The sequence below is a fragment of the Apodemus sylvaticus genome, chromosome 16 (assembly GCF_947179515.1).
Source record: "Apodemus sylvaticus chromosome 16, mApoSyl1.1, whole genome shotgun sequence".
Taxonomy (NCBI): Eukaryota; Metazoa; Chordata; class Mammalia; order Rodentia; family Muridae; genus Apodemus; species Apodemus sylvaticus.
Genome location: NC_067487.1, coordinates 15,349,345 through 15,374,708, shown reverse-complemented (window position 1 = coordinate 15,374,708; position 25,364 = coordinate 15,349,345). Strand labels below are relative to the sequence as shown.

At 48.5% G+C, this 25,364-nt stretch overlaps 1 protein-coding gene across 1 annotated transcript in view; it reads right to left on the bottom strand.

The window, feature by feature from the left end:
- Trio (trio Rho guanine nucleotide exchange factor) overlaps nt 1–25,364 on the bottom strand; it is a 302,890-nt gene that overhangs the window by 62,518 nt on the left and 215,008 nt on the right. Inside the window, 1 exon segment of the mRNA XM_052159365.1 lies at nt 13,037–13,280. Within this exon segment, the coding sequence (XP_052015325.1) occupies nt 13,037–13,280 (244 nt within the window).

Here is a 25,364-nt window from a genome sequence, read left to right as displayed (position 1 = left end):
TTAATGAATTACCATCAGAAAGCCAGCAGCTAGGGTGGGGAGGCTCTAACTGTGCTGAGGGCCAGCTCACAGCCAGGCACAGTGGGCCTCTCCTGTGGCCCCTGCTTCAGTACTGCTCCTGCCAAGATGGTCCAGATACATCAACTCTGACAAAAACATCAAGTATATTCAAATAGGACATCATACAACATAAGGAGCCAGTACGACCAGGTTGTGGCTTTTGAGTTAGGATGTGTGTTGTGTTTTGCGTCGTGCATTGTTGTGGGTGATGCTACTGAGGGTGGAGGCATGCAGAACACAGGATAATATATTTCTGCAGCTTTCCCAAAAGCTAAAACCAAGTATGTTATGTTATTGCAAAGAGCTGAAGAAGCAAAAACAGGAAAAAGTTTTCAAAAAGGACTGGCAAGGTCATAGTCTATTCTCAGGGGTCTGAGCGCCGAGCCCTGGGACTGACAGCGCTGGCTCTCTGGAAGAACACACTTCACTTCCTTGTGCGATCTCTGTGGCCCCCATTCTCTCTTGGTGTTTCCGCTCTGCACAATATGCCCACAGTGCGGGCCTCAAGCACAGCTGTGGCTCCTGATGCCTTCTCTCAGGTTCCACGCACAAAGACACTCCTGTCCCGAGGAGCCTGCTCCTGTTTCTTTACCCCAAGATAATACCTCCTGCTCTTGGGGGCCGGAATGACAGAGCCTGCTTCTCAGGGCCCCATTCACATGTGAGTCCCCAATGCTCTCTGTGCAGCGGGCAGTCTACAAAAGCACCTTTATGGGGCATTCAGACCCGGCAACAGAGGGCCAGGAAACAACCCAAGAGGCTCCTTTGCCTAGCTTCATTTACTGTCTTTTCAGAAAAGATGTGAGCTCTCCTTTCTTCCACAGACTCCTGTTTTTTTTTACGTTAAACCATCCTGTGACATTCTCTGATGCCTCAGTATGGTGTGGTATTTGCTTAACTGCAAGATGACAGTGTCTAAATACAGAAACAAAATCGGGTGATCCCCCCCACCCCAAATCGGAGCAATGTAGCTAGCTAGCCTCGAACAAACAACTGATGCTTCTGATACCTTAATTCTGTGACACTTAAAGAAGGCTGCACGTTACAGGGACAGGACCTGAAGGGAATCTTCTAGCTCTTTCAAGGAACAGGGAAGGAGACCACATAATGTGGCTCTGACCAGGGCAGGCCCCCTAACTCCCCCAAGAAGGCCACGAACACAATCAGAAAGCAGTTTCCCCTCATGACACAATCCCCTAGCTACACACTCATAAATGGCCTCTGAGTAGACTCTGTGACTAAGGAAGGACAGGAAAGAAGACGTGCATATGGAAGATAAATGGTTCCCTTAAGGGGCTTCTTTAGGTAGAGTCAGGGTTTTCGAATGGTCATGCCAGAATTCTCATAACCGATCTTTTGTGGGTGGTGGTGGGAGGGCCCCACCTTCCAGGAGCAAAGCCTGGGGTAGAGTGAACCTCACACACCAGCTTTTGGAATCAGCTTTGAGTAACAGACACATACACACCACACACACACACACACACACACACACACACACACACACACACACACACGCACGCACGCACGTACGCACGCACGCACTCACGCACGCACGCATGCACGCACGCACGCACATGCACAGGCACACACACCAGCCAAAGAGAGGGTGAAATGTAAAGAAAGCCAAGCAATGTTTCTGAAGGCTTCAGCCGCCTCCTAGGGTTAAAGTTCATTGGGGTGGTCCATCAAGGAGATGTTTCCTGCTCTTTTATTATTATTATTTTATTATTTATTATTAGCCTATTTTATATCAAGGGCTAAGGTTGTTTATGCTGGTTAACTTCTCCGTGCTTTTATACACATACATGCAATGCTTCCTCACCTATACAAACACACACCCCCACACCACACATGCATACATATCCCCCAAACTCCCTCCACCTGCACGCATGCATGTGCACACATACACACACTGTACACACACATACCCATACCATTCACACACTACACACACACACACACACACACACACACACCTATACAGACCTACATACACATACAAACCAGCCACAGAGAGGTTGAAATGTAAAGAAAGCTGGGCAATGCTGACACTTTAAATCCTCAGTTTGTCCGCTCTGTTTTTATTGTAACATTTCTCTCTCCAAATTCTTCTGCTCAAGTTGTACACACCATGCCTGAGAATGAGACCTGGTCTCTGAGCGTGACTCCTACTCTGGATGGCCCACGTCTGGTCCGACAGCATCTGAATGAGGACATTTAGATGTGGACACAGCAGGGGTGTGCACGGTGGTCGCCTGGCCTGTAAGTCGAGGCCTGAGCATCAGGGGACTCAGCCTGCTGACCCCTCGTCTTAGACTCTGGCCTCTGGAACTGCTTTCTTAGATACAGCGCCAGGGCCCCTGTGATAGCAGCTGAGTGGATGACATTCTCCTGTCCTGGCAAGTGTGTGCCCCACAACACATGACCTGCTGGTTCTAGAGCGCTCTCAGCCACCGTCCCTGAGGAAATCTGGTGGAGGCTCAGGGACACCTAGTCTCAGACTAATTTTTCACATGGTTTTAGTGACACCCCCACCCTTTTTCTACAGAGAAAAAAAAGACCCAACTTTTTTTTTAAAGATATTAAACATTTCAGAAACAAAAACACAGCAAAACATATACTTGGCCCTTTCTATAGCACTATTTGCCACATGAATAAATCCCCACCCCCGCTGGCTTCCTTTTAGCTTACACTCGTGGTGTTTTGTTTTTTTTAAGCAAATATAAATAAATGTGTAACTATCCAGCACCCCTCCCCACCATGGACCCCTCTGTAGCTTGACTCCATGTCTGTCTAATACAGAGACCTGTTCCTATCTTTTTCATGAGTGTATAATGCTTTCACCACACACAAGCAAAGCTCACTGAGTGAGTACTGTGGCTCACAGGGCCTTGAGTGCTTCAATAACTTAGCATGTGGTTCACTCGATTCATGGGAATATATATGTATAGCTTATGGAAATAGAATTAACAGGCTAGGGGGAAAATCAAAATTTTGAGGAAAATACATGAATGATTTATAAGTTAAGCAAGTAAAAAGTTCAATAAAACTTGCCATACATGATGTTCGCATAAATATATATATATTTTTTTTTACCAGGACCCATAGGATTCAACGTACTGTACCAAGCCCCTTAAATTCTCTAACTCCATTTTACCTCTGGTGGGGGAATCACTTTTAAGAACTATTCCCTTGGATTCGAGTCTGATCCTGTACAGGTTGACTTCTGAGAGAGATTTTCCTACAGAGCAGGTACATGTATGGAAATACTTGTTAATCTCTCCAAAATGTTTACATTTTGATTGCACGTTTAATGAAAGAGGTGTAAATTAGGAGCGAGCGGCGGCGGTTTACAGAGTGGAAACTGCTTGCCTGCTGTCAGCACACGCTCAACTCAGCTCGGGTCTCTTCCTCCAAACCGTACTGATTTATGAATGTAAGTTATGAACGTTCGTGCCTTATGAAACTTATGAATCAAACCACTTTGTCAGACAGCTCCTCCGTGACCTTAACAGCTTCCTGTCTCCTCTGGAGTCTCTTACTTAGCTTCCTGCAGGATTCACATTCTTAAGCCTAACATTTCACAATGAATTTTACCAGGACAATGTAGAGCATTCTCCCCTGTACACAGTCCATCACTACTGATGGATCCTGGGGGGAACATAAGAGGAGGGGAAGGCTGAGTTCTGAGCTCACACTTTCGCCCTCTGCTCCTCTTGGGTTCTGTGTGAGCATCTACAGAAGTCTTTTCTGGGCACAGCCACCACTCTGCGGGTTGACTGGTCACACTGTGCTCTGAGCAGCCCTAGAGTGGGCCAATCAGCAAATCCTGCGACACTCCGGGCAGCACGGTCATTCCACATTGCTGACAACTACTCGAGGTCATGATTTTCCCAAAGCTTTCAAACGAAGCCCGGGACCAGGACAGAGGGTGTTTATTATTTAAAGGGCCTTTCATTGCCCCCCTCCCCCCACCCCCTGCCTGCACTGCGAGCCTGCTCCGGAACTCTGAGTGGTCTGGAAATAGCCCCGTGCTCGCTGCCTCCCCTCCTTCTCCTGTGCTTCTCCATGAATGTAGAACTCGGAATTTACTAGAAACAAATATTATGGCTTTGTTCTCTGACATAGGTTCCTTTTCTTATAGTCCGAAAAGAATTAGTTTCAGCTGCATTTCCCATTCGCCGTGTACCTCAGCTTAGAGTGAGCATCTATAGCCAAAGCTATCTCAATTCTGTGTGCCATGGAAGTTACTCCAGAACCTCGGCCAAAGCATCACCTCATGTCTCCCTGAACACAGGGACACATAGTCAGTCTAGTCTGCCAGGCCCACCCCAAAAGCTCCAGTATAGTTTATTCAGGGCCGTGGCCAGGTGAGGGCCAGGCACCAGGACTCAGGGTCAGGCCTCAGGAAACAGAACAGGTAGGTTCACACATGCAGGTGCACTCCCCTGACACAACCTAAAGAGACCAGGTACTGTGCGTGGAGAGCTCCCATCACGCACACCCTGTGGTTGTGACAGCTCGCACTCTCCAGGATGTGTGCACTGAAGGAGAGGCCCACCCCCATCTACTGCTTATCTGCACTCAGGTGTCTACGGAAGGTCAGTTTTAAAGTCTATCTTCCAGAGACTGAGAGGTGGGAGAAGGTCGGAAGGCCTGGTACCTCCCACAGCCCAGCTGGCCTGTTTTCCACCCCCTGCTATGCCTGCTCACCAGTCTCCTTGTTTTCACTAACCCAGTACCTATGGCTTATAGGTTTGTTTGTTTGTTTTTAAGGCAGGGTATTGTTAGGTAGGCCAAGCTGGCCTTGAACTCACGATTCTATCTCTGCCTCCAGAGATAGAGGGATAGCAGGCGTGCGTCGCGGCCCAGCAGGCCACTTAGAACAGGTGTGGGAAGATGTCTGTCCCGCTCACTGTTTATACCTTGGCAGCATCTATCATTTTGTGATGACCTAACATGGATGCTGTCAGTGCCCGCTCTTGGCTTGTTCCTGTTTTGAGAAACGCTTAATGTAAAGCTGGAACAGGAAAGCGCTCCCAACATGAGGCGCTCTGCAGAATAATAGCGGCCTGTGTGGCTCTGTAATTATACGCTCTGCAGAAAGCACTTCTTAATCACGGGTCTGGGATTCATTACTCGGTCTCGGATATGCAGTGCCCAGGAGAGGGGCAATGTTTTTAATTCTTGGTGCGACTCCATGTTCTTGAGTTTTTTCTTCCCACAGGGATTTACATTAGCAGCTGTTCAAACAGAATAAAACGGCTCTTTCCAAGTGAATTAAAAAGCCGTGCACAGACCCTCCATTGTAGGTGTTTTTAGGAAAGCGTGGGCAGGTATGGGTTTGAAGTGCCTTGGTGAGCCTTGGGTGTTCTCTGGTCGCATGTCCCTGTGGTACGACGTGAATGCCCGGACACACTGGAGCCGCTTGTTAATGTCACTAACGACTCGGATACCCTGCACTTTTTGGAACTGCTTTAGGTCATCTAAAAGTCACAAGTTATTTCAGTCTCATCTATCTGCTGTCCGGGTGAGTGCAAGAAAAGCATGAGGTACTCTAGGAGGAATGCTTGAGGAACAGGCTTGTTGATGGCCATGGGTACCCAGCCTTGTTTGAGGGGCTGCTCCCAGGAAGTCTGGAGTTAAGGGTGACTGTAAGCCATCCTTAGGTCAGAGCAGGCTCCAAAAAATGTTGTTCTTGGTGTCCATGGTGCAGCCTGGACTGGCCCCAGGCTACTGAGGTCTTTGGTGCTGGAATCTACATCTTGAACACTCTATTCAAGGAGAAGAGGGTGAGGCCAGAGCTCTGTTTCTGGGGCAAGCCTTCTTCTGCCATCTACACTGTGACCAGAAGGGCTGGAACTGTCCTGAGGTCTGGGAGTGTGGTTTGGATGGGGCACAGTAATCATTGCTATTGCTTGGTCTCCAAGGGAAAAACACTCGGGCATAGGGCGTGTTTTGGGGGTCAGCTTGGAGTAAGGGTGGCCTGGGTGTGGCTTCTTGAGTGTAAACACACCTGGTGACATGATGAAGTTCCCATCCCCATCTGTAGACCTCAGGGATGGAAAGTCATGTCCTGCCCCTTGTCTCATCTGTACAATATGGAGGAGGGACATATGGGAGGAGACCTGGCCTCATCCTGAACCCACAGGGTAGAGAACACAAGTTATCAGGCACAGCTGTGACCTCACCTACCCAGACAAGGGATGGGGGTGGGGGTGGGGTGGGGAGGGTAGGAGCGCTGTGGATAGGGACGGGCTGAGGAAAGTACTCCTGGAGGGAAGATAAGCCCTCAGACACACTATAATTTGCACCCAGTGTGAACACACGCTTACTTCATACTGGCAGAGAGACTATCCAGGTGGTCATGATCGGAATGAGCTGTGGAGCTCACAGGCTCCAGCCCAGGCCTCGGCCGTCCATCCATCCATCCATCTCCAGAAATGACAAGCCATTTCAGGAGCAGCCTTTGGCACAGCAGCATTTATTTCTCAGTTTCCAGTGACGGCCCTAGAAAATCTGTCTATCAAGTGTATGGTGTTAACATTACAGAGTGAACGGAGTTAGACAGCGGAATTACAAGGGAGAGCACTGTCTTCTCTCCTTGCCACTTTGCCGAGCCTGTGCTCCAGCTGGGGAATCTTCAACATATCCCTCTGTAGCGGGGACACAATGTGTCCATTTCCTGTGTGTGGCTACCTTTCAGTGCAGATGTGCAGGGCGTTTCTCTGCTTTTTTTTTTTTTTATCAGCCCAGGGTTTATTTGTAGTTCTGTCTGCTCTGACGTTTGCAAGCTCAGACTGACACACACAGCCATCACTCACTGAAATCTGTTCAAAGCTCTTCCATGAGTTCTCTGACAGTTTCCCTGTCTTCCATCAGTGGTGCTTTGAAGACTGCGGTGGTTCTTTCGGGTTGTCCCGTCGTGGGAAAACATTTGTGAACAGATTCAGCTTGATTCTGTCGAGCCTCCCTTCCACATAATCACTGCACGGATGGATGGCTTTCTTCCTTAGGCTTTTCTAAAGATGTTGTGATTGTCGAGATGAGAAAAGAAGAGATGTTTGGGGGTGGGCAGGGGAAGGCTGTCCCACAGGAAGAACATGTGTGTGTGTGTGTGTGTCTGTGTTTGTGCGTGTGTGAGGGTATACTGAAACTATGAAGGTTTGCAGGATATGGGGGACTGGAAAAATGGGATTTTATTCTGTAGTCAACAGAAAGCTACTGAAGAGCTGGGTGACGGGATTTGTCTACAAAGTAAAGGGGACGGGCAATCAGCAGCTAGGCCGGAGCATTAGGTGGCAAGTGGTAATAGCAGAAACAGAGAAAAGAGAATCTATTTGAAACACACTGTGGACACAAAGCCAACAAGGCAGCTATGACATTCTCCAACAGTTGAAGATGGGATTACTGTAACTCTTTGTTCTTACAGCTTTAACAACATATCTTAAAATGAGGTAAAGGCAGCACACGTCCATGATCAAGGTGCTAGCAGATGCAGTGTTTGGTAAGGTCTGTCTCTCAGAGATGGGGCCTGTATTCTCGACTGGTGGAAGGACATAGGTTCCTAGGGCTCTCGAGAGCCCTGCCCCAGCCCCACGTGTTACAACTAACACGAAGGGGATTAGATTTCAAAACACTCCTGCGGGAAGACACTATTTAGTAGTTTGTTGTCCACTATAATCCCACTTCTGGACTAACACCCACAATTCCAACAGCAGGGACTTAAGGAGGTATCTGGATGCCCTGTGAACAGCAGACTCCATTACAGTGATGTATACATATGCACACAGAGTGTAAGACCAGTCGTAAGCAAGGATGTTCAGAAACATGATGGGAGAGGGTAAACCCCGATGACACTGTACTAGATAAAGTAAGCCAGTTCCCCTAAACCAGACGGTGGCAGGTGGTTACCAGGAACTGGGAAGAAGGGCAAATGGATGGGGACGTGAGGGGTATAGTGAATCCAGTTTGCAAGATGAAGAGCGTTATGGAGAGATGTTGGTTCAAAGTACACGATTGTGAAGAGACACCTTTCTATAAAACTATAAACTCAAAAATGGCTACAGGTTAATGTCGGCATCACAGGCCGTTTACCACAGAGCGTGCAGGACATGACGGAGACAGCTGCCAGGCATGAGGCCCTGTGACTGATTAGCAAGTGGACTGGGCGAGGGAACTTGGGTACTTCAGTTTGGAAAGGCTGGCATGCACACTAACAGGTGAAACCATCTAATGAACAGACGACAGAGCAAAAAGCGCAGCTGAGACTTGGACAGGAGAGAAAGTGGTCCGGGTTAAAGCCAGAGGAATGGTGACATTTCAGGGAACTCAAAGGTGGGGGAACTTCCTTACGTTTAATACGGACTGAAGAAAAGGCTGCTGTCAGGTGAGGAGCCTGTGCTTGCTTGCCAGGGTGAGCCAGCCTGCCCCCATCTCCACAGGTTCTGTGGTTAAGCCACAGACAGTTCTTTTTGGTATATGATTTGCTGTGGTGACGATACTGAGTTTCAGCTGCTAGTTTTGGGCCTCAGTCACCAGACAAGATTTTCTTTCTCTTGTTTGTGTTCCTTACTTTTCTCATCCAAAAGAGAAAAACAAGCTATAATTACAAACACCTTAAGTGTAGCTGCTTTGTCTAAGTAGGTGTTTTTTCTTTTTCTTTTTTCTCTAGACACATAAAAGCACTAGCAAAAAGCCCACCTGTCATCTCATTATGGGCTGGCACAAGGAGAAGATATAAACTTGAATTAGTTTTATTCAAAGAAACTTTCTAAGGAATAGAAACAGGATGGCAGGAGCTGATAAGAATGGTAAACCCTAGCTTATGCCTGCAAAATCAGCAGGAAGAGAGGTGGTTAGCATTGAGGCTCCTTACAAGAAGGGGCAGCTGTGAGCACTCCCCACAACAGCCAGAATCACAAGGCTATACCTCAGCACCAAATCTCTGCTCAGAGTCCCGCTTTGCAGGAATGGTTGGGCGGGGCTGTAGGGACAAGCAGGACCACAGGGGACCATACTGGGACGCACGCAGGCCATCTGTCCAGGTGATCTTCCAGACAGGGTGCACCAGTGAGCACCGGAAGGATGTCCCAAGAGTATTCTAAGTCAAATCCACATTTTTAACAGGATCCAGTAATAAAACTAACAATAAATAGTGACAGACTCACGCTCTGTACCGCAGACACCTAGGCAGTTGGAAGTTAGTGACAGTAACTTGCCTAGCTGAGGGCGTTGTGAACGCCATGTTTTCCTGAACATCCTCAGTTTTGCAAACCTCGACCTGGGGTACTGCAGCCACTGAGTGACCCTCTGGAATGTTCTCGGTTTTGAAAAAACATGAAAGAGCTTCTGAGGGTTGGGGGTTCGGGTCTATAATCTCTGGTACCCAGAAAGCTGAGGACAGAGGAGGCCCTGCCTGGGTTACCAGTAAAGCTGAGTAACTTGAGGAATGCCAGGGCACTAGACAGAGAGCTAGAAAGGTGGTGTTCCTGTGTCAAAATAAAAAGCAAAACAGTGGACAGGGGTACAGCTAGTGGGGTACAGCTTGCCTAGCACTCTCCAGGGCCTGGATTCAAGTCTTAGTACCACATGAAATGAGTACATACATACATACGTACATACATATGTTCGTACATACGTAATACAAGAATAGTAACAACCCAGATGGACCTATCAGAAGGCATAGAAGGTTTTCTGAAATGGTCTCACAGGAAACACAGACATTTCTGATAGTCCTGTTTACTTGTGTAATGAGGTAAATAGAAGCTTTACAAGTCCAGACACCGTGAAGGAAACACCACTTGGCTTTCCGGAGTTTAGCAGAGATCACCTGACATCTACTTCCAGCTAGTCACAGCCTGTTCCCAAGGGAATAAACAAGGCCACTGGTGGTTCTCGGTGTGAGGTGCATGCTTCGAGCTAAGGCAGGGAGGGCCCTCCACAGAGAGGCCAGCCCTAGATTTTGAAGTCACACTAGACGGCACAGACCACAGACAGAGAGGACCCATCAAGTGGGGATTTGCTGAAGCCACAGTCTATTTTCATACAAGCACTGTCTGCTGAGTCAGTGACTAAGATGCTGTGACGGAGAATGGCAGCCAGGCCAGGGGAGTGTCAACACCCCAGGCAGTCTGTCTGCCTGCAGAGGAGAGCAGAAACGCAATCTTCCAGAAGAATCTTCCTCCACACAAGGGCAAGCTCTCTCTGAGGTACGTTCACGGCTGAGTCTAGTTTTACACTCAAAAACACGTTGAACCGTAAGCTATGTGACTAAGTTTCCTTTTGAATTGATTTTATGTGAGCTGCTGCTTTGTCCCCCTGAAATCACCATATAGACGTGTATGTCTTGAGATATGACACCTGGGCCTCACAAATCACAGGCCTTCTCCCTGTCCAACAGAGGCCAGGCCCAGGGCCACCAAGAGAGTCTGAGCTCCACTCATGGTGATACCATGACAGAGATACCCAGACATAATGGTCGTGCATTTGTGCTCCGGACACCTGTGGGGTGGAGCATGCAAGCCAACTTGCTTATCTGACATTGCCAAAGGGGTCTGACCCAGCCACGGGAGGACGAGACTGAGTTTTGTGAGAAAGCACTGGATCGTGGCTTACCTCCCTCACTGCTGCACCCGACAAGCCCAGAGCTCTTACAAGGAAATGAGTCTCAACACCAGGTAAGCATACACATATGCACAGTAGGTACCAACAGCTCAGTGCATGCCAATATCTTACCAATTACATTGGCATGACCCCTCTCTCCACACGGTAGGGAGGAGATGGGCTATAGGCTCATCAGAGGCAGATCAAGGCACTGTGCTTCCCGAGACAGCAGAGGCCTCCGAAGGGCACGTATCCTTTTCTGGGTGCCATTCTTACTTCATGCCCCTTTGTTGCCTGGACTTTCTGACAATGGCTTTCTGGTCTGCTGGACGGAAACTCTGGTCAAGGCTACATTTCCAGGGCTTGACCTCAGCAGGATTGTCTGTCAGAAGGCTGCTGAAAACCCTGAGGGTGGGTTCTCCTCCCCTCAGCTACAGCTCTGCTGATGCAAGTCCTGAGGACGCCGAGGGAGCAGACAGACAGCCTTCAATTTTCTTGTGAGAAAATTAAAAAAAATCAGGGAAGGGATAAAACTGAAAACCGAGTCCTAACCTGCCCACCGTGCTCACAGCAGGTACAGCGGTTGTGAGGATAGGGGCCAGAGCCTGGGAGGAGAAGGGGTGACATTCAGAGGCTAGACCTCACTGAACGTATTCAGACAGAAAACAAAACGGCCACTTATAAATAGCAAAACTCAACACTCTCTGGAGTTCTCAGGGCGAAGTTGAGCGTGCTGAGGACAGAGGTGTTCCTCTCCTCAGCTAAGCTGCAACTGTGGGTACCAGGAAGGAAAGAGATCTGGGCAGGAGAGGCCCAAAAGAACCCAAGAGTCATGTGTAGCCTGTACAAGGTCGCCAGGGTTACTCAGGGGGACAGAGAAACTTTATTTCCAACCCAAGCTCAAGGGCTAAAATGGATCAGGTAACCCAGGCCAGTCTTGCTAGGAAGGTGGAGTTCAGCGCTGGGGGACTTCTCTCTGAGCTCCAGCTCCCAGTCACAGAAAGGCCCACACTGCTCTAAGCCTACAGAGTCTCCAGAGGTGAAAAGCAACCCTTGGCCTCTTCTTGATCTCATTTATCCTGGGCCTCACTAAGTGTCTGTGTGCTCACATGCTGGCCCCAGGGACCCAGAGCTCGGCTGTAAAGAATTATCAGGCTAGCTGGAGGCCATGCATGGCCTGTCATTCAACTGAGGGAATTAAGCCACTGTGTCTAGAGGATGCTACCAGCCTGTCAGGATGATTGTCAGGAGGAGAGGAGGAAGTGGCTAGAATATTCTACAGTTAGTAGAAAAGAAACTGACTACGGCAGAGCAGAGTGATGCTCTCTCAGAAAGATAAGACCAGCTATGTTTCCCAGCACTGGAACTATCCATCTTCCGTACTGTACAACAGGCTGATGGGGCCACGCCTCCCACTGCACACCAGTGCTTGCACACAGGGCAGGTTGTCTCCAGAAACTCTCACTGAGATGAATGAGAAAGCTAGCCCTCTCCACAGGCGCAGAGCAGGAGCCGAGTCGACTCAACTTTCTACCTACCCTACTGGAGAATGGCAAAAGAAATGCTAATTTAAACAATACAGTTTGCTTAGCCGCCTGTAGGAACATGGCATTTCAACGTGGTGTAAAGAATATACGATAGCAACACGGTGTCTTTTCCACAAACTCTAGCGCGCTTTCCCTTCTGCCGAACACACACCTCCATCGAGACAAGGCACTCAGCAGCCTCCTGCCCTGAATGAGCCTGCCCCAGTGAGCATCTGGGGTAAAAGACTCTCGAGGTCTCCACAGGAAGACTGACACCCACAGAAGGCACTTCTGCTCTGACACTCTAATTTAAAGGAGTTATCTGGGAATAAATACTACATGCTTCGCAAATTTAAAGCAGGTCTCCAAAAGCCACCTCTCCGGTCAGGAACACCGAAGGCCTCTAAAGGTAAGCTCCATCTTCCCCACGCATGACACCGTGATGCTTGGGTTTCCATAGATTCCTCATTTCCACGACTATGAGAACGGAGTGGCTAAATAACTCCAGCCCAAATTTGGTCTCCAGGAATTTAATGGTGGCACAGACCGGCCATGTGACAACCTGACTCAAAAGAGGCTGGGTCCAGTGGCTGCTTCCGGGCCTGTTGCTTCCCTTGCTTACTTCAAGACAACCAGAAGAATGACACTGCCTGCTCCTTCTTCTCTACCTAGAGTGGCATCAGCCCTGAGGGCCCCTTTGAAGCTGATGTCCTGTGTTGCTCCTCCACTTCAGGAAAGAGGTCACGGGTTTAGTAACCGTGTCTCTACTGCAGAGAGGACGGACCCTGACACGAGGGTCCTGTGTGCTCACCTGCAGGGCAGACGAGGCCCCCAGGGCGGCTTACCTTTGTGGTTGAAGATACCCTCCATCTCCATGCTGCTTCGGGAGTGAGCGATGCACAGTGAGCCGCAGGGCACAAGGCCTTCTGCTGCGGGGGACCGGTCAGTGGTGCGCACCAGACACCAGTCGGGCTTGTCGTGAGGCCGCTCCAGAACCTCCACCGTCTGGCCGCGCCGGATGCTTAGCTCATTGCTGTTGCAAGCTGTGAAGTCATGGATCACCACGGTCAGCTCGCAGCCGCCAGAGAGCTGGGAGGGACAAAGAAAGGGGGACAGGTCAGCGGCGAAACCACGCAGCCAGTTGTGGGGCTAGGAATGTCACCTTCTGCCTGAAACTCTGCATCAGGTTAAAGGCATCACCAGAGTGGTGCTAAGGCTACGTCCTGTCCCTCCCCTGAGGAGCTGTGAGGTACAGATGCTCTTCCTCTCATTTCCTACGCTGGGATAGTTCTGATGTGTTCATGGTCAGTGCGGCATGATTTCTCATGCGCTTCCAAATCCCTCTGAACCCGGGACATTCTAGCTCCAGCTCCCTCTTTAAAAACTGCTGTGCACTCATCTTTAAACTCAGAACAAAGTAATAAAACTGCCTAAAGGCTGCTCAGGGAAAAGATCATGAAACAGACAGTAAAGAGATGTGAAGCTCTGCGGATTTTTCAAAGCTGTAAGCCAGGACCCCTGAGCACCCCTCAGGGCTCCGCACAAGGCTCTCCAATCATCTCAAGAGCAGGAAGGGAGAGGCTCTAAAGAGGGCCTGAACAGCCCCAGGCCCTGGCCCTGGACTGCTGCTCCTCGGGGCCCTCAGAGGACTTGGCTCCGCCCCATTCCCGGTACATCCCAGTCACCCCTAAGGAACCTATGGAGTGTTCACGAGTTCTCTGCACACTAAAATGAGGATACAGCACTCTCTGAGGATGGAGAATGAATGTCTCGGCGGCTACGTAGAACTCATAAAGGAATCGCAGTCGATCTGTATTAGCGTGCCTCCTCCATCGGCCTGCCTGGCCCTCCCACAGCTGCAGACGCTAGCCCTTGAGCCTGCGATCCTGTTCTCTCTGCTCACTGCGTTCACTCCCATGCTCTCTTCTGGCTCAGACTAGTAGTGCTTAGGTCTTTTGTAGCACATCCATGAGTCCCATGTGCGCACGCGCACACACACACACACACACACACACACACACACACACACACACAGGACTGCATTTGAAAAACAAGAACACAGTCCTCCCATCATGGTTGCCCCCACATGGCTACCCTGGTAGGTGGATCCTCTGGAATATTAGCTCTTTGGAGACAGGACTCATCGGCTCCTACATAAGAATCCTGTGACTGGCTCTCCAGATAGCCCCGGGTTCCACTGTGCCTGTTTCTTCTTTATCCCATTTGGGATAGCCTTATCCTCATGCTGGTATTCCCAAGGACCTACAGCTGCTGACCACATGCTTCTGATTTTTTTTTTTTTTACCCTGCCAGGGAAGCTGGGACATGACTCATAATGTCCCTGCCTGTGTTTCTCTTCCGGCATTGCTTTCTGGGCAATGCTATCACTAGCAAATTACCCAACTTAAATGAATTTCCCTCCTCCTCCGGAAGTTGTCTAGTGGACTCAAGGGTGGCTTTCTAATGACTTTCTTCCCCTGCACATCCACACTGTCACTTCACTTGAGTTTCTCCATGGTCTCCTGTGTGGCCCCGGCCCCGTCGGAACAATACTGCCAGGGTAGCCTTTTGGAAAGCATGGACCTTCTTCTTCAAAACCTTGGGGATGATTCTGTTGATAGAGGACTTAAATCCCCATCGGCCTCACCAGGTTTATGTTCTGACAGCTGCTTCTGAGATAGGGCCTGTGCATACGTGGTCTACACTGCCGACCCTGTGGTCAGAGCTCCTTGTGACCATTCTCTCCCCATCCACTGTCTCTGGGAAGTTGCTCCCATTTCTGCCATCCTTAGGGCTTTTCCGGGAAACAACTTATACTTCAGTCTTTGTCTTTCTGTCTCTCTGTGTGTGTATGTGGGTCTGTCCTCAGTAGAAAGCAAAGCAGGTCTGTGTCACTCTTCTGTGACTCTCCGTGTCAATACTAAGGGTGGAGAGAGGCTTGGTCACCACCATGGCAAACAGAACAGGGCCTGAAGATTACTGCAAGATCTGTGTACCCAGGAGGTGCAAAGCCAACAGAATGCTTGGCAGGCTGCGGGAAGAGCTCGCCCACACACGGTTCTACTCTCCTTTCTAGCAGCTTATCTCTTATGAGAAAGTTTGGGGATTCAGAGCTAAAAGCATGTCTGCCAGGCGACCATAAAGAGCAGAAACAACACAGCTCTTCCCACCATGAAGCGCTCACCGATCCAGACAAAACGAGCCTCGCCACTAGGTCACAACTGTTTAAGTTACCCTCTAAATTTTTATACACTCCTTTATGGGAAAGCCACAGTAACATTTCCATTAGTCCCTGAACAGATAAAGAAGCCATATAAATGCCACAAGTTGAGATCGAGCTTGGGAAAGAATTTCTCTCACAGAACCCCAGGATATGGAAGTGTTTAATTCCTCAGCAAAGAGGAGAAATGCTCCCTTTTCCCAGAGAAAACAGAGTCAGTCAGTGAAGCTCAGCAGGGTCGGACTTGCCACAGGCCAAGCCCTGCCCTTTGTGGGCCTTGGTGGTCCAGCCCCTGTGCCCCCATGACTGAGGGCAGCCAGCTCTGTTACTGAGCTCTCTGGTCAGAACTCCAGGCTCGGCCCATGGTGCTGCTCTGGGAGGGAGCCTGAGCTGGCTGCTTCCCTTACCAGAGTCTCATTAACTTGTCAAGCTGCTCAAGCGAATGTGGTAGGGGTGGGGGAGGGGTGGGGCTGCCTAGGAATGGGAGTTAAACTAGACTATATTTTTGGCACTTATTTTTTTTTAAAGACTTTTCCAGAGAAACCAAAAAGGACTGGAAACATCTGTGTGCTTGACAGAGCATAAGAAATAAAAATCAAGCCTGTTCTGACAAAGAATCATAAACCATGTTAAAAAACATGCAAAGGCTTTCTAGAACTTAGGAAAACACAGTGCCAGAATAATATTTCAAAAAGTGCTAAAATGATCACCCCCACATTTTCCTGTTCCCCAGTCCTCTCCTGTCCCATCAGGAGAGATAAGAACCTACTACAGTCAAGGTTAGGAACTAAACGGATGTTTCCCTGAGGAGAAGAATCCTATAGGCTTCTGTTCTAAGCTTTACATTCACATATTTCAATTTTAGTCAAACAATACAACTGCTGGTCACCCCACGATAAAATGGCGCATCACTGGGCCAGTCACTGTCACGGTCCACGGACTTTACAATTGGGTAGGGCTACTGATGGCTTTTCCCTTGACAGTTTGCATAGTACCTTCCTACACTATGAGAGCCAGCTCTAGGAGTGGAGGCTTCCAGACCAGTCCCAGATCACTTCCTCCAATTGCTGTGTCCAAAGTACATGTTGTCTTCTGCAAAAGGGACTTAGCTTCGAGCTCTGGGGCACAACAGAGGGCAAGGACACTATCCCGCAGTGTGTATTTGAGGGTCTCTTGGACCCTCACAAGGGGCTCTCTTACGCCTGGCACTGCGGTTTTGTTATACGACCTACTACTGCTCTTGGGAGGAGCATTATCACACGTGGCATGACTTCAATTAAACTATATGCACACACGGTTTATATATGCATTTTTTCATTTTATTTACGCATGAGTGTTTTGCCTGTATGTATGTCTGCGCACCATGTGCATATGATAGCCAGAAAGGCTGGGAGAGGGCACTGGATCATCCTAGGACTGTAGGTATAGTTGTAAGACACCATGTAGGTGCCACAAATTGACCCCAGGCTTCCTAGAAGAGCAGCCACCTTTCCAGCCCCTGGTTTATGTATTTTTAAGTAAACTTATAATGTTTCTTTGTGGCTTCTTCAAATACCGAGTGTTATTTATCTCTCCTTCCTTCTTTCCTTCCTTCCTTCCTTAAATTTGCATTGAGCTACAAAACATCTCTTTAAAATGAAGCTTGTTAAGATTTTAGAAGACACATTTTTATTGTTGCAGACATTTGTGATGAATACTTTGAGGAAGCAGTGCAAGTCCTTATTGATATCAAGGCCTCAATTCCTACTCAGAAGTTTAGATCAGTGACCATGAAGTTTGCGGAGCTCTGAGCCACCCCAGCACTGACAGTTTGCATAGTACCTTCCTACACTATGAGTGCTTGACTGCACTGCCCACCACTCTACCCGTTCCATTCAGCGGAGGCAGCAGCTCCCTCTCCTGTGCCAGCCACTTCCCATGGAGTCCCCACAGCGCTCTCTTCACTTTGCACACTGTATAGACTCTGTCTCGGCTGCCCTGGCACATCTGTCTAGTTCAGGAAAGCAACTATTCGCATGACTCACATTAACCCTTCTCAAAGTCACCTCAGAGGTCAGAGAGACAGCTTAAAGGCATCTTTCAATTTCTCACTATTGTGGCAACCAGTATGTGTGGAAAAACAGCTGGTCTTTTTTTTTTTTTTTTTGGTTTTTCGAGACAGGGTTTCTCGGTTTCTCTGTGTAACCCTGGCTGTTCTGGAATTCACTCTGTAGACCAGGCTGGCCTTGAACTCAGAAATCCGCCTGCCTCTGCCTTCGAGTGCTGAGATTACAGGTGTGTGCCACCACTGCCCAACAAAACAGCTGGTCTTAAACAGAGCACGGCCACAGAAACCACCAAGAACGTTCCTTCTCCCCAAGCACCCCGCCTGCCCTCGGAGAGAGCCTCTGGGAAGCACCAACAACTTAGACCAAGGACACGAATAGATTCAAAGCAGCCTCCCCCCCCCCCCCCCCCCCCCCCCCCCCCCCGCCAATTCTCTCCAGGATAATGGAAAAGAAACAGTTTACGATCTTTCCATCCATTTATCTTCTGGCCAAAGTCTTTTCTACTTCAACAATCTTTGTAGAATTCTGTCTTTTGCTTTCAAAAACAAACTAACAAATAAACAAAAAACAAAAAACCCACTCTGGTTCATATTGCTGCCTTGTCTCAACCCATGACTGAGATACTGGAGTAGTGTGCACTGGGTCACTCACACCCCGACCCTGTGACCTAGAACACAGTTCTGAAAGGGCAACAGCTAACACCTGGCTTGAATTGCTAAGCTCAGAGAGCATTCTAAGCAGGCCATACTGGAGAGGGCTGGAGAGAGATGGTGTGGTGGGTAAAGCCTTCCTCTCTCAAGTGATTCTGTTTCCAGGAGACGATCAACTGCAGTGAATTTGTGGCCAATTTTTCAAGGGCAATTCAAAAGGAAAGGCGGGGGAGGGGGACATAACAGTGTGGGAGGGATGTGGTCTAATAACGGCCATTCCTCCTAGAGAACAAAGTGTATCGGCTGTTGTGAACAGTTGTAGCACACAGCCCTACATTCAGTCATTCGGAAACTCCACAAAAGAGTCCTGTGGCTTCACGCAGGTTTCACACAGAGCAGACCAAACACTGATTACTTGGTTTAAGGGGATTAGAGAGTGCAGTTCTACTGGGGGCTACAGACACAAAGGCATGGTAAGGCACAGCAACTGCAGGCAGCCAGAATGCACCGGGAGTAAATGCCATCACGGCCCAGGTTCTCACTGCCGCTGGGGGGCCTGGCGGAGGCTGGCAGCTCAGCTCCCACCCGAGCAGTGTGAAGAACAGTCTCCCAGGCTCACACTAACATGGAAGCCAGCTTAAGGCCAAGGTCAAGGAGATGTGCTCCAGAAAACCCTCTGCTGGGTTTAAAAACGTTTTAAGATAGGTTCCGACATGGAAGGCACTCACGGACACTCGTGGACGCCTAGGAATGGTTAAAATAAAGTATTAAAAAATAATCGTTAAGAAGAGGCACCAATCTGAAGAGCTGATATAAATTCAAGAACCTTATTCACTTAACTGTGCTCCTCAATAGGAAAAAAGCGTCAGACCCAAGTCTAAATCTAAGACTGATTATCTAGTTCAATGGTAACTATGGCCATACCGAGGAAAGCTTACATAAAAACATATATTTATTAGATTTCTAATCAAATTTATTAGTACCTTCCCTCTTTGCTATGTGAAAATACTTGACAAAAGCAACTTAAGGAAGAAAAGGTTAATTGTGGCTCACACTGTGAGGGGCCACAGTCCAGCCTGGCGAGCTTGCGCATGCGTGCTTGCTTGCACATGCGTGCTTGCGTGGTTGCTGTGCTGTTCCATCACAGCGCTCACAGTCAGGAGGAGAGAAACAAGCGCTCACTGTTTGTTTCTTCCATCTCCCCTTTAAGCATGGGACACTGGGTTACAGGACTGTGCTGCCTGCATTCCCAGTCGATGCACCCCACTCAGTTAAAGTCTTCTGGAGACTCCCTGACAGCGGTCCAGAGCAGCGCCTCCTAGGCGATTCCAAACGAGTCAACAATGCAGATCCGAACCACAGTGAACCAACAGCTGCCTCTTCTTAGGACCCCGTCTTTCAGCTATAGGAGTTTTATTTCCTTATTTTAGTTTACTTTCTTTGATGACAGCTCTTAAAAGGTCCTCTAAAAATTACTTAGGAACTAGAATAAGTGGCAGGAAGAAGGAAACACATTGCACAAGGGAAGCCCACAATAGGTGATCAAAACTATCTCTGAATGCCTGAATGTACTGTGGGAACATTCTCACTACTGTGTATGTATGTACACATTGCCACAATGCAGCGAATTTAGAAAGATGGGAGGTAACTAGTTAGGAAAGTATACTGAGCAAGGGACTCCCTCTTACGGGACCTGTGTCCATTCAATAGGAATCACGCTGTGGGAGGACCACCAGCCTGCATAGGCCAGCACTGAAGCTGAGCCGCTCAATTCCAAGACTGCATATAGCTCCTAAACAACCGCTATCTTCGCTGTTCACTGTGACTAGTGTCCAGGTAGGAGGGCAAAGGAGATATAGCAGCAGCCACGGAAGCCAGCTGCACAACCAGCAAGGAGCAGGAAGCTCCTCTTACCAAACACTAAGCAGTGTTATAAAGACAGCATGCAGGCCCAACACTCTCACTACTGTGAGCTGAGTGGGGCAGTGCTGGTCTCACTCACACAGGAGGACACTGGGCACTGAGCAGCTAAGAAACACGCCCAAGGGCACGTGTTGGAGATTGGTTCCAATGCTTTGATTCAATCGGAAATCTTCATGTCCAAACACTAAAGGCCCTTGTTCCCCATTGGTTTCTGATCGATCAATAAAGATGCCAGTGACCAATAGTAGGGCAAAGGGAGATGGGGCGGCGCCCTTAGAGTTGTGAGGGCTAGGATACGGTGAGGAGCGGGAGAACTGCCATGACTCCAGGAAGAAGGATGGGATGCAGGAGCAGCAGGAGTAAAGTCAACCAGCCATGTGAGACTTTGGGTAAGGGGCCACTGGCCACTTCCATAATTGGGCCTGGGGTAACGGGAGGGTTTACGAATGCCCGGCCTTTGAGGTAGCCAAGGCATTTTAAAAATAAACAAATGTGTGTGTGTGTGTGTCCTCCATTTGTGGATCCAAAGACACTCCTGGGCAGGCGCACACATGCGATCCGCCAGGATCCTAAGCACCGCAGCACAAACTCACCACTGCAGGAATATGAGGAGGAGGAGGAATTGGCTGGAGGTCTGCCAGTGAGCATGTCCTCATTCCTGAGGGCTTGTTCTTGGATGTGCACCATACCCTTCAGTATTCCTTTGCATGCTCTGAGGAAGATGGAGTGCAGTTCCAGAGCTCGCCCGATGAGGTGAGCCTCGCATCCGACCCAGTGCAAGATATTTGAGCTTGATGATCCAGTTCTCTCATGTGTGGAAAACCTACTCCAGCCCTAGGAGATGCATCACTCTGAGCAGGCCGTATGGTCAGGTGTCTTCTCTGAGCAGGGATGTAGAGAGAACTTTGGTTTCTTTGAAAAATACAGAAATATGGGAATATGTTTTCATTTCAATCCCAGGCGTGGGGTATGGAGCCGCTTCAGCCTGTCCGAAGCAGCTGACTGTGATGTGCCTTGTGTTCTAGCAGGGGTGTGGTTTTGCCAGCTGCTGATAGTTTCTGAGATTGTGAGATGTTTGGAATTCTGGGAACTCTTCTGAGGGTATACAAATGCCAGGCACCTGAGAGATGGGGTTGCTGTTGGTCATTGTTGGTTGGGATTTGTTAAGTAGTTGTGTGCCAAGAAGAAACAAGTGATGGTAAAGGTCACACTGACCCAGAGGAACTCGATGCCCCTAATCTGCAGGAAGTAGCCTATTGGTAAGATCGACCCCTTTCCCTCTATCCTGCAGGAAGTAGCCTATTGGTAAGATCGCCCCCTATTGGTGAGATTGCCCCCTTTCCCTCTGTCCTTCTTTTCCCTCCTATCCAGTGTTAGGGGTTGAAAGGGTGGAATAAGTGTGGAGGAAAGACGAACCCATAAACCCACCAGCAAAAGTCATGTGATGAGTGGGCGAGCCCTGGCGCAGGCTGCTGACACACGGGATGCAGCCCATGCTGAGGAATTCGGTCCTTCCTCATCCAGCAGACATAGTTCCTCTTGTAAGATCATCAGGGAAGCCAATCTTTGATTATAACTATAGACATCTAAACAACTGTGGTGTAGGGTCATGTGATAGAAAAGCCAGGTTTAAAAAGTACACAGAAAGTAATAATCCCAGACAGGGAGCTTCTTTCCACTTCATTAGGAGAACTGTTGTCATGTGCTTAAAAAAATATGTGCATCTATAAAAATAAGATATTCAGATTCATAATTCCTGTTAGAAGCTGTACTGGCTAGTTCTGTGTGTCAACTTGACACAGGCTGGAGTTATCACAAAGAAAGGAGCTTCAGTTGGGGAAGTGCCACCATGAGATCCAGCTGTGGGGCATTTTCTCAATTAGTGATCAAGGAGGAAGGCCCCTTGTGGGTGGTGCCATCTTTGGGCTGGTGTTCTTGGGTTCTATAAGAGAGCAAGCTGAGCAAGCCAGGGGAAGCAAGCCAGTAAGAAACATCCCTCCATGGCCTCTGCATCAGCTCCTGCTTCCTGACCTGCTTGAGTTCCAGTCTTGACTTCCTTTGGTGATGAACAGCAGTGTGGAAGTGTAAGCTGAATAAACCCTTTCCTCCCCAACTTGCTTCTTGGTCATGATGTTTGTGCAGGAATAGAAACCCTGACTGAGACAGAAGCATACATGGAGTTCAAGCAAAGGACCCATTTCAACTGAATTGTGCACTCCTTGGAAAGAACTGAATGGTGAGGGTCTCAGACAATTTACAAGCTGGCCCGGGAGGGTTTTCCAGACACTTTATTCTTGCTTTGGCCATTTTGTTTGAGACCCACATCTCTCTCTCCCCCTCTCCCTCCCTTCCCTCTCTCTCATGATCATGTCAGATACTGTGAAATGACAGAAATCACAGACTAACGAGGTGAGAGTGAGGAGATATTCTAAGACGCTTCTTTTGTGCCCCAAAGACTCTCAGCACCACAGTTGCTGTGCTGTAAAGGAATAAGGTCTGGAAGATGTCGGATGATTAAAGCCACATTCCACTCTTGGCTTTGCGGTTTCATCTGGCTTCATCCCCTCAGTGCCCCGGGGCTGGATCATCACTGGGGCAGCACCTCCTCCCTGCCTCAGGAGATGTGCTCAGGGCAGTGAGGTAAGACTCTGGAAAGCAGTTGGGTCTTTTTGCAACCCAAATTACATTTTTATAAGATCATTTTTATCAGCCTAAGTACCATGAATATCATCAAGAATTGCTGTTACACTCACATCTGGAACAAAAAGATGACATATTTTAAGACTGATAGCAGGGAATGGGCTTGTGAAACAAGGTTTGTGTCCTGACCAGCCTAATGGAGTTGGGCCCTGGAAAGAGGATGTCTCCAGAGCCTCTCCTCAGCTGACTCTTGTCGGAAACCTCTGGAGCCTCGTCTGAGGTCTGCTAACAGCTTTGGCAGACAACTTCCCATCAGAATTCTCTACGAGGCTCAGCACAAAACACACCCCCGCCCCATTTCTGAACTGGAACCAAATTCCATGACACAACTAACTCATAACAGACATGATAAATTGAGTCGACTAGGCAGAATATCTTAAATTATTTCCTTGCCAAAAGCATCTGCCTGTAACATGAGCAGATGCTCAAATGTGCAAGTCGTAGGGTGGAGAGGACCTTGAGGCTTGTGGAAAGCTGTGGTCCCTAGAGCACAGGGGTGCTGAGCAAGTCAAGAGAGAGGGTAGAACACTGCACCTTCTGTGTCAGGAAGGGGTGCAGCTGTTGCTTTCAAGATGCATTCTTTCTAATCGTCTACAGATGCAGAACTTTGCTCAGAGAAGCACAAGTAGAACGAAGAGTGAAAGAAAAGGGATCCAGAGCAGAGAACCCACAGACAAAGCCCAGCCCGGTGTAGATACCCCTGCTCAGTGTAGACACCCCTGCCCAGTGTAGACACCCCTGCCTTTCTACTGTCACTAATGAATGCACCTGCTTTGAATGCCATGCCCTATGTGGCCATTTTAATCCCCAACAGAGGGCCACAAGACCACTATTCAGTTCTAACAGCAAAGGAACTTCACAGCCTGTTAAGGTCCCTGGTCTCACCCCAAGGCAGTAAAGACAATTGTGTCACATTTATAAGGAGGGACTTGGAATGTCACCACTGCAAGGTGGTGAGGAGCTATGGGAGTCCAGGACCGGTTCTGTTGGGTGACAGGCTGTGAACTGTGCTAGCTTCACTTCCCAGATTGAGCAGGGGCAGCCATGCTGAACAGTCCTTCAGGGACTGCTGAGCTTGGAGCAAACTTCAGTGATGGTTCTAGTGATGATATCGCTGAATGAAGAAAATGGAACTGGTTCATTACCCTCACAGATGAACTATTTAAGGGCAGTTCTTGTAACTTCTGCTGTCCCAGTAGACCCTCGAGGCAAAAGGACCAGTTACTATAAACCCACACTTTGGTAGTAGCTCTTCCCACAGAATCTGCTGCACTCCAAGTTCACATAAGCCCTATTGTGTTACAATGGACATGCCACAGGAGACAAGAGCAGTGCCGTAGTCGGCCAATGGGCAAACCTGTCACTAATGAAGAGCCCATTTGGGGATGGGGAGGGCTGTATTCCGTGGCTACCCATTCACCTGTTTAAGTACCTTAGACCAGAACTCATCTTGCTTCCTGGGCCAACCTGGAAAAAAGCCTTCACCAGTCTTGTGGGAGGAAACCTACTACATTCAAAAGTAGTTTTTGAATTTCATTTGAAAGATATGCTTCTCACAAACTTTAAAGCCGGCATCTATGGTAAACCTAGGCTGACTCATGAGAACACATCTCGGAAGGGTGTGAACCGGGTGCTTGGGAGCCTGTAAATGGCTGTCCTTGGTATACTTGGCAACTATGTGGTCTGTCTTTTCTTCTAGGTGACAGTCCTATAAGAACGGACAAGCTAACTCCTTCAGGTATTAAGAAACTTAAAAGCTGTTTTCTAATAAGATGTTTCCAAGTGCAAACTACCTTTCTCAACAACATTGCTATGGGGCGAGAGAAAGGCTAATTACAAAATGGCTGACCATGCCCTCTACCTTGCCTCCTCCTGCTGCCTCAGTGGCTAACTGTCTGCTGACTTGACAAATGTGCCAGGTCTGAAAGTAGCAAAGGGCACATTTTTGTTTTGTAGTCCTGCTATGTGAGGTACGCTAAGCTTTAGGACTTGCTATTCAGTAGATTTAAAAAATAGAATGAAAAAAAAAAATCAAAGTCCAATTACTCACATTAGAAGGTCTTTGGAAGTGGGTTGCTGCGCAGAGCAGTATTTTAAATAGCAGTATCTATTCCTTTCTGTCCTGGAAACCACAGTGTAAATCCTCAGGTCCAAGTAACACAGGACCAGTGTCTGGTTAAGGCACTGTCTAAAACAGTCACCCATCACTGGCCTTGTCAGGACGGGGAAGCCTGAGCACAGGAGACTGAAGGAATCCAAGTCTCACAGGCGGTAGGGAAGCAGCTTGTTCCCGAGTGACAAACTTGTGAATCCGGACTGACACAGCAGAAAGGAGATGCTTATGCACTGTTCTATTTTTCTTTTAAAGACTCTGATTTAGAGCTAGAACATATGCTCATCTCAGTAGGAACAGAACATTCATCAAGACGCACGTCTACTGACTGTGACACAAGACTTTGCCATTTTCTGGCTACCACACAAACCCAGGATTACCAAGCTGCACTGCCTGGCAGTTTGTTTTGATGGTCTTTAGATTCTACAAGAAGAAATCCCAAGACATTTGAGCCACTTTTGAAAGAGCCACACTTGCATAAATGCCTTAGACCAAAGACAGATCTGTCCTTTTGGAGGT